Source organism: Staurois parvus, unplaced genomic scaffold (genome assembly GCF_062004578.1).
Source record: "Staurois parvus isolate SC_StPar_1 unplaced genomic scaffold, SC_StPar_1.0 ptg000299l, whole genome shotgun sequence".
Taxonomy (NCBI): domain Eukaryota; kingdom Metazoa; phylum Chordata; class Amphibia; order Anura; family Ranidae; genus Staurois; species Staurois parvus.
Genome location: NW_028318095.1, coordinates 19,603,114 through 19,618,130, shown reverse-complemented (window position 1 = coordinate 19,618,130; position 15,017 = coordinate 19,603,114). Strand labels below are relative to the sequence as shown.

Here is a 15,017-nt window from a genome sequence, read left to right as displayed (position 1 = left end):
TTAATCCCCCATAGTAATTAATCCCCCATATAGTAATTCATCCCCCATATAGTAATTCATCCCCCATAGTAATTCATCCCCCATATAGTAATTCGTCCCCCATATAGTAATTCGTCCCCCATAGTAATTCATCCCCCCTATAGTAATTCATCCCCCATAGTAATTCATCCCCCATATAGTAATTCATCCCCCATAGTAATTCATCCCCCACATAGTAATTCATCCCCCACATAGTAATTCATCCCCCATATTAATTCATCCCCCATATTAATTCATCCCCCATATAGTAATTCATCCCCCATATAGTAAGTCCTCCATATAGTAATTCATTCCCCATATAGTAAGTCCTCCATATAGTAATTCATTCCCCATATAGTAAGTCCCCCATATAGTAATTCATTCCCCATATAGTAAGTCCTCCATATAGTAATTCATTCCCCATATAGTAAGTCCCCCATATAGTAATTCATTCCCCATATAGTAAGTCCTCCATATAGTAATTAATTCCCCATATAGTAAGTCCCCCATATAGTAATTCATCCCCCATATAGTAAGTCCTCCATATAGTAATTCATTCCCCATATAGTAAGTCCTCCATATAGTAATTCATTCCCCATACAGTAAGTCCCCCCATATAGTAATTCATTCCCCATATAGTAAGTCCTCCATATAGTAATTAATTCCCCATATAGTAAGTCCCCCATATAGTAATTCATTCCCCATATAGTAAGTCCCCCCTATAGTAATTCATCCCCCATATAGTAAGTCCCCCATATAGTAAGTCCCCCCCCTGTGTCAATTCACTTACCTTTGGTCCGCGCGTTCCTCTCGTATTCCCGCGCCGTTCTGGTCTTCAGGGAGGACTGTGAGAGGAGTTCGTCACGCTGCCCCGCCTACATCCTGGCTGCCCCGCCTACATCCTGACAGCTGCAGAGTCCTGACGTCCGAGAGGAGGGAGGGGGGCGGCCATCCAAGAGGGGGGGCGGCCATCCGAGAGGAGAGGAGGGGAGAGGAGGGAGGGGAGCGGGCGCCCGGCACACAGGAGAGCCGCATCTAAATTTGTAAAGAGCCGCGGCTTGCCGACCACTGGCCTTGCGGGAGCCTAGCTCCGCGGGCCGGATTAAAAGGTCCGCCGGGCCGTATACGGCCCGCGGGCCGTAGTTTGCCCATTGCTGGTCCAGACAGAGGTCAGGGGTTTTGCATTCTCTTAGAGCAGAATGAAAACTCCTCCTACAAGCTTTAATCAGTGCTCAGCTGGACACTGATAGAAGTCATAAGACTGCTCTAATTGCTGATGAGAAAAGGTATTTAGCAATTTATATTTACTAAAATAATTGCATTTCCATGTTCTCTGTACTGTGGGAGACCAGATATAGTGGATGCAGGCTCCTGGGTTTAGTAACACTTTAAAACATAGCTGACATATCTAAAAGTAACATTTTTCATTTCCTTGATGTTAGTGGGACTGATCAGCCAACCAATTTGTGCACCGATTCTAGCCCTCAACAATAACCTCCAAGCTGGGCCACTCCGCCAGTCTTTTTACTGCTTTTTCAGTTGACAATAATGTCAACTACAGGTGAAAAATACACACGCAGCGCACATACAAGGAAACAAAAGCATACAAACAAATATGAAATCAGAAGACAAATTGAAAAGTATTTGTTTTGTCATCAATATAAAATACATTCCAGCAGAAACATGTAAACATACAAATGCACATACAAGGGCAAACATTAAATCAAACAGAACAAGTGAAGAGAAAAAGGGGAGGGCAGGTGGGGACCTTATGCTTTCTGCTCCAACAAGGTAATTTCCGCTGGTTTCAGCGGGATCACAGCTGTGTCCCTCCTCTGCCTCTCTCCAACGTAATGTCACACTGTGCTTGAAGTGGAGCTCCAGTCTCCTGTAAAAAAAAAAGCCATCAGCTACAAAAACTGTAGCTGCTGATTTAAAAAAACAGACACTCACCTGTCCCTTGATCCAGCAGTGTCCTCACCCCAGCTGGGTTCACCAGCCATCTTCTCTCCCCAGCACTGGCATCTTATGTGTGGGAACCTGGCTGTGACAACTTGCGGCTTCACAGCCGGGTACCCACTGCACATGCTTGAGCAATGCTGTGCATTATGAATAGTTCAGCAGTCTCCTGGGATTTGTCACGTGCCCCAGAAGACTGCGGGAGGGGAGGGAGAGAGGAGAACGTCCACTTCCAATCGCCTACGTGGTCGGAGTGGAAAGGGGAGCAGGTACCTGTCAAAATCAGGTTCCCGCTCCCCAAAGGTGCTAATCCTTAACAGGTAGCGGGGGAAGAGTTGTTAAAGCAGAACTTCCCCTTTTGGGTGGAGCTTCACTTTAAACACAGTGTCATCCTTCCTGTGCCTTGACACTCCTGTTTCTTGAGGCTTCTACATGTACTGTATATCTGCAGTGTGAGTACATCTAAGTCACCGCTGCCTCTGACTGCTATTCTCAGGAGATTTGAAGGAGGATTTGGTGATGTCAGTGTTCTCCTTGCTGGAAGGAAGCTGTACCTATGGGCCTGCAGTACAAACATCTTCCTGTTTTTGCTTAATTCAATATGTAGATCTGTGCATTTTCCACCTGTCTTGCTGCTTCTTGAATATTATCTCGCTATTCATCATTCAACAGAGAGCTCTGACATAAGGAAGCAAAGCCCCGTCTACAAAATTGTCCACCTCCACACAGAGACAGTGGGGTAGATTCTCTAAAACTGGGGCACACAGAATCAGGTGCAGCTGTACATGGTAACCAATCAGCTTCTAGCTTCAGCTTGTTCAATTAAGCTTTGGCAATACGACCTGGAATCTGGTTGGTTTGTATGCAGAGCTGCACCAGATTTTGCACCATGAAGTTTTAGTAAATAACCCCCACGTGTGGAGCAAGGAAAAAAAAGAATGGTAATAGAAACAAGTATCTCTTGAAGTCTATAAGTAATATTGGTGACTTGTCATTTGCCCTTTGCTTGCCTTTTTGGGCACAGCTTCTACAGTTATAAATCCTCTTTAAGACTTGAGGCATGAAACCTTAAAAGTGAGAAAGGTGCTTGAAACAAGGTTAAAGTAGAAAAATCTTCATACACAATTAAAAAAGGCACATGTGAACTGGTTCACCTGCTAAACGGTTTGTAGTTCAATTTAGCCAGTCTTGTGATTCACACATTTTTGCCACACTGCTCATCAGGGAATATTATTATACAGTATTTATATAGCACCAAAGGGTTTGCTCAGCGCTGTACAGTAGCAAGGGGACAGAACATATATCTTTCCACTTCTCCCTGGCTCAGGTTTAATGCTTCCTGTTTACCTTGTGTTCCCTAAATTGAGGTAATGATACTAATTAATTTTCAAGTGGGCACGCTGGAGAATAAAGAGGTGACATAAGGAGGCTATAAAACATGACTGAGGAACATGCAGAGTATTGAAGCTAACCACTTAACTAGCCACCTAAATAAAGAAAACCACCCCCAAACTTTCCCCACCTGATATAACCGCACAATCCTCCATTTTCTTTTGTCAAAACAGCCATAGCAGCCCATTTATTTAACATACAGTAACAACTATTATATAATCAATGCATCAAGTACAATCAACGTATTAACCAAACAGAAATGATCCTAACCGAGTCCACGGTCTTTGAAGGCACTGATAATCACAGAAAATAACCTGGCTGTATCTGCCGCCCAGTGAGAAGACCCAGCCGCTACTACACCGCCTCAGGGACAATGCTACAGTTACCTAGTCCCAGATACAGTCCATTAACTACAAAATTACCAATGTAGCCTTATAATTGGGAAGGGACACCCATAGCTACAATGGGTCCAAGCCATAATTCTCTAAAATGTTACTCCAGCACCACCTTCAAAGAAAAAAAAAACAGAAATAACCCAAAAACTGCAAGACACGCAAAGGACACAACTGGGAACTGTCAAGGTCCTACCTTTTCCCAGAGGTTATGTTACTCCATGTGCTGGCATCCATCTTGGATTTCTGCTGAGCATGGTGGGAATCTTTTATGCCTTCAGGTCTCTGAGGTCCATCCCCCAGAGGGGTGTGGCTGAGTACATATAAGCCTGGGATCTGCACATGCTCTTTGCACTTGTGTCTTGTGTCTTTGTCTTGCTACAGCTCTGTGTATACGCTCGTGACTCTTCTGGTATTCTGACTCGGCTTGTGACTAAGACCATTCTCTGTGTTTCCCTTCGATCTGACCTTCCGTTGCTGAACCCGGCCTGTGACCTGTGATTCTCTGTCTACTGTTCTGTACTGTTTTGTCCCGTTGTTGTTGACCCAGCTTGCCTGACTACGCTATTGTCATTCTCACCAGCTACACGCCATTGGCGGCGGCCATTACTGCAGCCGGGGTGTCTCGGGGGCCGCGACCTGGTTCCTGGCTGTGTCAAGTCCATCCCCACCATCAGGGGCCCTGGTGAAGGGCAGCCTGGGACTTAGACTCCGCGCCCTGAGGGACTTCGGTCTGTTGGTGGTGGTTGTCGTCAGCCAGTGCGTTACCCTGCCACTAGGCCTACCTGTCCATTCCACAGCCCTGCCCTGACAGGAACAACACAACAAAAAACACAAAGCAAACAGGTCCATGTTCTCTGTACTGTGGGAGACCAGATATAGTGAATGCAGAGTCATGGGTTTAGCAACATTGTAAGATGGAGTCTGAGTTCCCAAGATGCATCTTTTTCCTCTGAATCATGGACATTTTATTAACTCTTAACTATTATCAAAACAGTCTCTAGTTTCTTTAAAGCAGTAAATTTATTACCGGCTCCATCTACTGGTAAAATGTAATATTGCAGTAAGCACAGGCATACTATAGTCCCCTGCTGGAGGCAGAACAATCAGGATAAAGAAAACGACCAGCATTCTGAAGAACATACCCAGTCATCAATCAAAAATTGCTTTTCTGTACATTTACAACTATGACAACTGAAGGAGTTGAAAACAATAGGTCTAATATGTAGTAGAGCCCAGTGACAGCTTTGGGGCTCGGTCAGCTAAAGCCCCACATTTTTGTATTATTTAAAGTTATTTTCTCCCTGAAGCAAATGCAAGGAAGCCCACCCACCCATTACTGCTACGGTAATACAGTTGTACAATGTCAGTGTCTCAGCATGTTGGGGTAAACAAAATCAGCCAGGAAAACGAATTGTCAAGGCTGAAAAACACAAGTTTGTGTGAGTGGTGTAAGATAGTCTATCAGCGCTGACACGGTGATTAATATGAGTGTTGTCTGCCCAGGATCCCTGGTCTTTAATGCTAGCTTCATACTAGATTCAGGGACTGGATGTTGAGAAGAAAACAGAGGTTTCCAGGAGATTATTAATATACTTTCCTGCTCCAGTGGTTAATTAATATTCTTTCATTTGCATATCTCCCCTTTTCTCTCTCTCTTGCCTGGAGTTGTCATTTCTAAACATATGATCATAATAAACGATCATGCTCTGTTTTTCCACCAGTGGCTGCCAGCAAAATTAATCTTCTGCTTCACACTCAGAAACCAATGTACCCACCACCATATCACAGCTTGTACAGAAAGCTCGGATCCACAGCTAGTGACGTGCTCGATGTGGCGTGCCAATTTTCACTTACTAGATAACAGCTTTTTACACAAGCCAGGAGTGTAAGAACTAGGGAGGTAACGGCAAAGTAGATTTAATTACATTCTTCCTATTTTCTGTGTAGTAGCTCCAATGTCATATGTTTTTGCTCTGCTATTTGTAAAAATCACAAAGCAAAGACTTTGGCAGCATGTCTTCAGTGCAAAAATAAACACGGCTTCAGAATGTTTTAGTTATTTCTTCGAAAGCCGCTATGTTATCAACACCTATGCAAATAAAATTAGCAGAATGACTTGTTTGTAGGAGCACTAAATGGTGATTAAACATTAACTTCAAAAAAAAAGAAAAAAGCTAATCCCAATATTACTTTTGCATTTAACTCATTTTAAACTATGTACAAAAAAAAAATAAAGTGAAGACCTGCTCCTTTAAATAAATCAATAATCAATAAATTATGTAGTGATTTAAATAAAAGTTGTACATTATTGTACACATATCGATAAACGTTTACATAATCCAAAATTCCTAAAACTTCCAAAAATAAAAGCCCACTTGTGGTGTTTTTTAACGTACACTTATGTGTTAATAATAATTAATATATTCATTATTATTAACATATATATTTTTATTCACACAAATTGCGTATGGTTGATATTATATGGATTTTGGTACATGCATTTAGCACTGGAATTGTTGGATGTGTATTATTAACGCACAACACCAGTGTGTTTCTATTTTTGGAATTTTTTGGTTTTTAATTATTTATCAAATTAATTTTTGGTGATTATGTTTAATGACAATTTTTGGTATGCAAGTGTTTATTGATTTATATGTGTACAATAACGCACAACTTTTATTTTATTTGAATCACTACATCATTTATTGATTTAGGTAAAGGAGCAGTGCTTCACTTTATTTTTTATTATATTGAACACGTGTGGGAATACATTGGTAGCAGCAGCTCTATAGATATTGTTACTATCAATATAAATAGGAAGTGGCAGCACAAGAATAATTTATTTAATGTTTACCATTTTAAGATATGTAATGCATTTTGCCCCCTTTCACTCCACCATAGTGTGTAATTGAGTTGCTGTTCTGTGGTTGATTGTCTCTGTCAAAAGGAGAAGACCTATTCCTTTCTCTTACCCCTGGTATATCTGGGAGATGAGAGGTGTAATGAGGATGAAGAGCTAGTACATATGTTGGTCTCTCTGTGAAGATAATTCACCAAGTGTACCTGTCATTTTTGCAAGTTGTAATTAATAGTAACACCTTTTTGTAAAGTTATTGGAATATCATGTCTGCGTTTGAGAAGTGACTTTTTAGGAACCAGTTTTAGAATGTTTGATAGACTCAAGTGTAAGGACTCCAGCTATTCAATTCACACCACAAAGATGACTAGATAATATGGACAGCTACAACGGCTTGACAATGGCTGAAGAGAGATTGATTGTTCAGAAGTCTAGAAACCAGCAGTAAAGCAAAAGGTGGTGTCTAGAGGCTTTTATATTGGGTATCAGTAATTCTTCAATGAGGTCTAAAGAGAGAAATGGGTAGTTGATTGTAGTGTATTGATAAAGATCTCGTTCTCCCTTAAGCTGGATACACACAGGCTGAAACTTGTTTGAAAACGGTTGGCTTGGCAGAAACTGGCCAACTTTTTGCCTGTGTGTACAGCTGTCTGTTCTACAGAAGTTGGTGTGGAAAATCAGCATCTGTCCCACATCCATTCAGTACTGGCAGCCAATGGCTGTTCTGGCAAAGGATCTCTCAGGTCTCTCTCTCTTTCTCGGGTCTCTCTCTCCTCATTGGCTCACAGAGCAGCGGGAGCCATTGGCTCCTGCTGTGGTCAATCACAGCCATTGAGCCAATGAGGAGAGAGTGGGGGACAGGGCCGAGCTGCGCTCTGTGTGTAAATGGACAATGTCTATTCACAGGAATGCGGCTCATGAGCAAGTCTGCTCAAGTGCCCCCATAGCAAGAGGCTTGCTATTAGGGCTCTCAGTAGAGGGGTGGAGCCAGGACTGTCGATGGGGGACCCAAACAGAAGAGGATCGGAGCTGCTCTGTGGAAAACCATTGCACAGAGCAGGTAAGTAAAACACAATATTTTTTGAAGGGTTTTGTTTTACAACTTTCAGAATCAGAAAAGCTTTCTCCGTCTTTGTTATGTAGTAGCTGTTGTTTAAACCCCCTATTATACAGTATATTGACCATCTCTATGGTCATGTTACATATTGACTGGCCATTTCATAAATATGGCAGATGCCTAAAGGACTGCTCTGTGTGGGTCTTTAGGCCAGTGACAGCCTTAGTCAGCCTTAGGCAATACAACAAGACAACTGATTACTGAAGTTAGTCACAGATACTCTATTCATTGAATTATGATCATGGAAAAAAATGTTTTATACATTTCCTAGATTGTAAGCTTCAACGAGCAGGGCCCTCTGTTTCCTCTTGAACCAAATTGTATTATAACTGTTATGTCTACCTTTATTTTGTAAAGCCTTCATTTTGGAAATTAGCTTACAAACCCTAACTTTTCTAAGCCTACACAATATATGGTTATAACTAATTTTTTTTTGTACCCTATTTTGTATATGTATGTATTTTTATTTTACTGAGAAGTAACATGCATCATATTTTTTTTTGATGCTTTATATAGTTGCTCTATATATAGATAGATAGATAGATAGATAGATAGATAGATAGATAGATAGATAGATAGATAGATATAGATAAAGAGAGAGCGAGAGAGATTTTTTTTTTATAATCCTACAAAATTTTATGTTTATCTATTGATATCTATTGATATATCTATATAATACAACTGTTACCTCTCAGGTTGTTGTTTCAACTTTCTCTAATAAAACGTTTGTAAACGAAAAAAAACAAAACAAAAAAACCATGCACTAAGTTGAAATCTGCATAAACAGGAAGAATGGTAATACTTATAGAATCCTGATGGAATTTGATCAATCGCAGTGCAGATCATGTTGACCCAAGTGCAGATTTAACCCTGGTGGAAATGAATGGTGACATTGAAAATGTCACATACTGTATCAGTCACTCTGGGAAACAGCTCCATTTGTTTGCTAGATTTTGTACCTATAGACTGTATGTTTTCATCTTATAGCCCATACCTTGCAAATATCCCTGTATAAAAAAACAAAACCAGAAATAATAAGCAATCTTGGGATGTGCAGATGACATGTGGATATCGTATAATCTTAATTATGGATGGATTGTTTAGTCTGTTTTGCTGCATTGTGCTATCACTTGTCATGCATGTCTTCCCTATATGCTTGATCTTTCTTTTCCTCATTTCCTCTTTAGGCTAAATATTGGCAAGAGTGATATTCTCACTTTTTATGATGGTGATGATTTGACAGCCCGTGTTCTAGGTCGGTACACAGGGACACACAATCGTTTCAAAATCTATACATCAATGGCAGATGTTATTGTCCAGTTCCAGACTGACCCAGGAAGCAATGTTTTTGGCTACCAACAAGGTTTCATTATTAACTTTTTTGGTAAGTCATTGTTACTACTATTAAAGCAACCCTGTTACTGTAGGGTTGATACTAAACTAAAGACAGGCTGTGAAACTGTATACTTACCTTTCTGTTGGCTTGTGTGGTAAAATTCTGCTGCATTGCTGATGCCTGACTGCTGCAGGTATCCAACACTTAGGGGTTTAGTTACTAAAACCGTAGAGTGCAAAATCTGGTACAGCTGTATACGTTAGCCAATCAGCTTCCATCTTCAGCTTGTTGACAAAAAAAACTAGAATCTCATTGGTTTCTATGCAGAGCTGCACCAGATTTTGCACTCTCCAGTTTTAGTAAATCAAGCTGTAAGAGTTTTTGAACATTTGCTCTCCTACCACATGAGCCACTGCTAACCCGTATGCCTTGCAGGAACTGGCATGGGGAAAAAACAGTGCATTGTATTCCACACACTGAGAAATGCCAGATACCTGCAGCAGCTGAGGATCACCTACATGGCAGAGTTTCAACACAGGGGCCGTAGCCAAGAAGCAGAAAAAAAGCTTTGGTATGGATGTATTTTAATTTTTGCAACCTTTTGAACATAAGTAAGCTACACTAAATTGGAACCTTCAGATCACATATTCATGGCTAAAGGCAGACCAAGAATAGAACAGGCTTATCTAGTTTGACATTTGTGCAAAAAAATTAGCAATTGCAATTTCAAAGACAGAAGACTCACAGGAATCCTATGTACAAAGCAAAGTCAAATACAAAAAAATATTGAGCCCTCTGCTCAGCATTTCTGCCACTATATCACAAAACAAAAATGACCTTATATGAAGAAACTACATATAAACTTCACAAATGTCTATAAAAATCCACTCTTGCTTGTACAGACTTATTTGAGTTTTCTGTATCTTTGCTGTATGCTCTTTGTGAATGGCCATTAGATGCCAAATTGTGCACAAAATGCTGATTTGTTCTGTAGGACTGCAGAACAGGCTTTTATTTACATTTTCTCTCCTGATAATCTCCTAAAACACATTTTTGTTAACATTTTATGAAAATATTGTAATGCAAGTCTTGGTTGTTAAGGCAAAAGGTTTTTTGCCTTACTGCATTCTATGCTACCCCCCTTCTCACAGCTCTGCCAGGCTCTGAGGAAGGGGCAAGTCCCTGAAACACGTTAGCCTATTGGAGGTCCAGTATCCCTGTGGGGATCACCATAACAGGTGGACCGGACATTGCTATGTTTTATAATGAGCTTTTTTACCATTGCCGTTTGTGAGTATATCACCATTTGTTACTTTTATCAATACATTTATTTAGGTAATGCACTAGGCCGGTGCGCACGCTGTTTATTTTCTTTGCATTTAGCGTTCTGGACTTCCCCAGCCCTTTGAGGGCAGCAAAGAATGTAACATCCAAGATCTTCCACACGGATCTGTAATTACACCGAGTTCACCCCCAAGCCCAGGAGTATTTGTGTTCAGTATTTCAACCCCCTAAATTTATACCTGAGCCTGATCTCAATCCAGTGATATGCATGAGAGCTGAGGCTCTCTCAGCTCTCTTGCTCTTCCTTGTTTCAGATACAGAAGCAGGAGCCACTGACAAGGGTCCTATAGACACACAGAGCAGGACTTGGGAGCAAGCATGCACGAGTTCCCCCATAGCAAGCGGCTTTCTATGGGGGCAAGTGGCAGGGGAGTGGTACCAGGAGTGCTGGCGGAGGACCCAAGAAGAGGAGGACTGCTCTGTGCTAGACCATTGCACATAGGAGGTAAGTATAACATACTTGTTATTTTAATAAAATAAAACCAAAGCTTTACAATCACTTTAATCTATCAAAAGGAGGTTAATATTTTGATTTAAAAATGTACTTCTTTCTCGCCATGAGTAATAACACTGGTGCCCAGCAGAAAATAACATGGGTCGAGGTTTGTGAAGAATTATGGTTGTTTCCTGACAGTAAAGACTGCAGGAAGTCTATTGACTTCAGACAAACAGACCCGGTTTCAGAGACTTGCAATGAGATATGAGGGACAGCAAGGTACAATCATGGCAGCCCTGTGTACACACTATGCATACAGATAAGCCTTTTAAAACATTAGTACACATTGATAAGACTGTTCACAATAAGCTGAACTCTTGCACATGTACAGTATATCTTAAAAATAGAAAAAACTATAGTTTCCCTTTAGGAGGAGTAGCAGAAGATGGAAGTAATCCTGTTCACAATAAGCGCCATTATTTTTTCTAAATTATAATCTTATAAGCTGTCCATAAATAAAATGTGTGTGAACCTGCAGGTGACAGATGCAGATACAATCCGATATCAGTGCTACTAGCCCTGTGCGAATAGGGATGGATGAAGAGTCATAATTGTAGTTTACCCTGGAAAGCCTAAATCAAATCTCACAAAAGCTAAAACTTGGTTATGACATTTCAAGAGTCATTTTCAATCATTTTAAATCCAAGGATAAATTGCTTCTGTAGCCTATCCCCCCAATGCCCGCCTTAGAGTAACAGCGGACAGGGGTTCCTCTCGCCACACCTACTGTCACAATTCAAAAACAGAGTGACCGTGCGGGACTCTGCCACATGGTTGCATCATTCATTCACAGTTTCCTGTGAATGGATAGACTACAACTTTCATCAGCAGATGGCTTGTAGTTCTGAATGAACTGCGAGGGTGCTGATGAGCGCCCTTGTAGTTCATTCACAAGCCCTGCAGCTTTGTAACTGACAGTCCGTATGGAGGTACAGGCTGAAAGCTGCAGGGCTTATCTGCAGAAGGCTGATATTGTACCCCTTATCCAGTGATCATAGCTTTCCAAGTTCCTACAGAAAAAACTAACAAATGCACTTTTTTTTTTGCAAAAAAATAGGCATTTATTATTTTTTCTTAAATATCCTTTAAAATAATACCTGGTGAACCTGTCATGAAGGTCCTTGTGTAAGAACTTCCTTTTAGAGGGTGGCAATGCTCTGTCCCTATCTTCCATTTGTGCTCTTGAATTGTTGCCTTATCACACTTTCCCGCAATAGATTCTCCAAGTCATGCACATTGTCCAAGCATGTTCCATCACTGTCACCATTCACCGTCAAGAAACATCTCCTGAGATATGCCATGCAAATTGGTCATGCAGCTATTACTGGAACAAGTGCATGTAGACAGGAAGTGGCTACAGGAGATCAGCACTGAGTTAGCAAAAAAGGCAAAAACAATATATTTTTTTTAAGTCAGATTTTTTTTATACACAAAGCTCTAATGTAATTCAGTTAGGGTTTACATCTAGTTTTACAGTTTTTAATGGTTAAATAGAGGGATTGATATCAGATTAGTTATACTAAAACACATTTTGACCATTTCCACTTTGTAAGGTTTTTCTAGCTCTTAAAAATGCATGCTATTTTTAACCTAGTTTAAGGACTAAATACAAAACAACATAAAAATAATAATGCTTAATTATGTTTTCTTCCTAGAGGTACCAAGAAACGATACCTGTCCAGAATTACCAGAAATTCCTAATGGCTGGAAAACAACATCTCAGTCTGAGCTTGTCCATGGCACAGTCGTGACCTACCAGTGCTATCCAGGATACGAGGTTGTGGGAGCAGAGCTTCTCATGTGTCAATGGGACCTCACTTGGAGTGGGGATCTGCCCTCATGTGAAAGGGGTAAGAGGTAACACTAATAAATAGATTACTGCCTGAACACACCGTCAGTATGTCTTCATGAGCCAGCAGGTTAATGCTAAGGACTCATTTACATTTATACAGACTGTTGTGGTGCTTAACGGATGAGATTTGTGTTAAGCCAACCCATTCATTGTGAAGAGCGGCCATTGTACCTCACTGAACTAATTAATGAACATGAACCTTTTTTTCTTCTACACCAATATGTATGATACCTGCATTCGTGTGCGCTGAAGAAGGTAGTACATTAGCCTCCACTGTACAGTGAGTTGAGGTGCCATTCATCACAGTAGGACAGATGAGTTGACATATATTGTGGTAGCATGCATTAAAATGTGTATTTTAATGTGCATTGTTGCAATGCATAATTGTGAACGGGCATAGAAACTGCCCTAAAATCCAGACACCATACACCATACCCAGGGCCAATATATAGTATCTTATTAGTACTGGCTCAGGTGACAGATGCCTTCCTGCACCTCAACACAGACCTCCCATAATACTCAAATCACTAGTGGTACCTTGGCACCATAATTGCTTTGAGGATATTTGCTTTCCATAGTTTGAGCACTAATATTAGTATGAAGTAGACCATTATATTTTCTGACACTGTAGTTAGGTCCTTGACATTAAAAAATTGCATTATTAAAGCCAAAAGCGACTAATTAGCAAGGCATATAAGACAGTTATATATCTCTGACAGTAGGGAGCAAGAAGACTATTGGAACCTATATTGTATACGATCATTAACAATTGGATATTTAGAGCTGAACTGCAGCTATCCAAAAAATGTAATGCAATGGTCATGCAATGCAACTAGACCAGTATTTTAGTAGAAATGTAATTCTTGCATGAATTACACTTTTATTGGCTGCAATTTCAGTTCAATTGTTAAGTATTGCCATATTATCTATGTGCTAAATGGTGATGGAGGCACTGTTCTTGGGATGGGAGGAAACATGCTCTGCCAATTCAATAATGTCCTGTACATTATGTGCTAATGTAATATTTTTGTGGATAATGGAGGGGGTTGTGTTGGTGACTGAACTGTCCTTACCCAGGAACTTCAGAAAACAGTGTCCACAGACATTTCCCTGCTACCATGCATTGGATGTCAATGTGAGAAACAGCAAAAAATTTCAAGTATAAATCCTTAGAATTCAAAAGCAATAGGCACAGTATATTTGGGCATCAGGAATAAAAAATATAACATTGTTGCAATGGCTGCAAATCAGCTGTATTGCCAGGGCAGAAAATGTGAATCTCAAATGCACTGTACATTGATTTTGCTCCCATTCAGTTAGTTTTATAAAAAGTATGTTTGCGATATGGTTGCACAAAAGGTTGTGTTTATGGGTTTGTTGAAATGCACCATGCCCCCTGAACATCAACCTGTGTTCTGAACACTTTTAAAAGGCATTTAAGAGGCAGTGAGGAAGTATTATGCAGGGTCCTCACCACCTGATTGAACTCTGTAAATGCCACACTGCGGTGCTGCAATCACATGTATTGCACACAGTTTCGAGGCAGTTGCAGGATGGTTACTGTGAGATCCCATAGACTTGCATTGGTTTCGTTCCTTGGCGAATATGCCTGCTGAATGCAACATGCTATTTACTTTTTTCCACAAGTCACAGCTTTGCAGCCACTGCATGAGGCTCAACTGCCTCGTTTTACTACCCCTTGGTCACTCCTGTGAACGAGGCCAAAGAGAGTTTTAGATATTTCATTTGATGTGGGCATCATGTTGAAAATGTTAAAATGCTAGTCTTTCTCCTTTTCTCTTTCCACTACTTTCAAAGAGGCTACGACTGAATAAAAAAAGAAACTAACATTCCTCCACCCACACAAGCAAGGTGGATGGAGAAATTCACCCTGCCGGGACATTTTATTCTGACAGCAATTCCGGCAGCTGTCAGATTACAGTGATCAGCAGCTGCAGCCGATTGACTGCTGCCAATGATTGAGTTATATTTTCTGGCATGTCCCTTCACCAAAAGTGAATCAAACAATTTTCTTCTGTCAAAAATAGAGGACCACACACTGATCAAAATTTGGCAAGTCCCTGCTGCCGATTTTTGATCAGTGTATGGCTAACTTTGGTTAAATGGATTGAGACTGTCTACTCCAATACTCACTGAGCATTGTGATTAAAGTTCACTTCAATCAAACAATTATGTGCTAGCAAAAACCTTTTTTTTTTGCTTTCATTTTCATTGCACATGATTTGGTATT

At 40.6% G+C, this 15,017-nt stretch overlaps 1 protein-coding gene across 1 annotated transcript in view; it reads left to right on the top strand.

Moving 5' to 3' along the window:
• Positions 1–15,017, top strand: part of SEZ6 (seizure related 6 homolog) — an 864,418-nt gene that overhangs the window by 760,385 nt on the left and 89,016 nt on the right. Inside the window, exons 10-11 of the mRNA XM_089682996.1 lie at positions 8,926–9,122; positions 12,570–12,764. Coding sequence (XP_089539122.1) covers positions 8,926–9,122; positions 12,570–12,764 — 392 coding nt within the window. The remainder of the gene's footprint in view (positions 1–8,925; positions 9,123–12,569; positions 12,765–15,017) is intronic.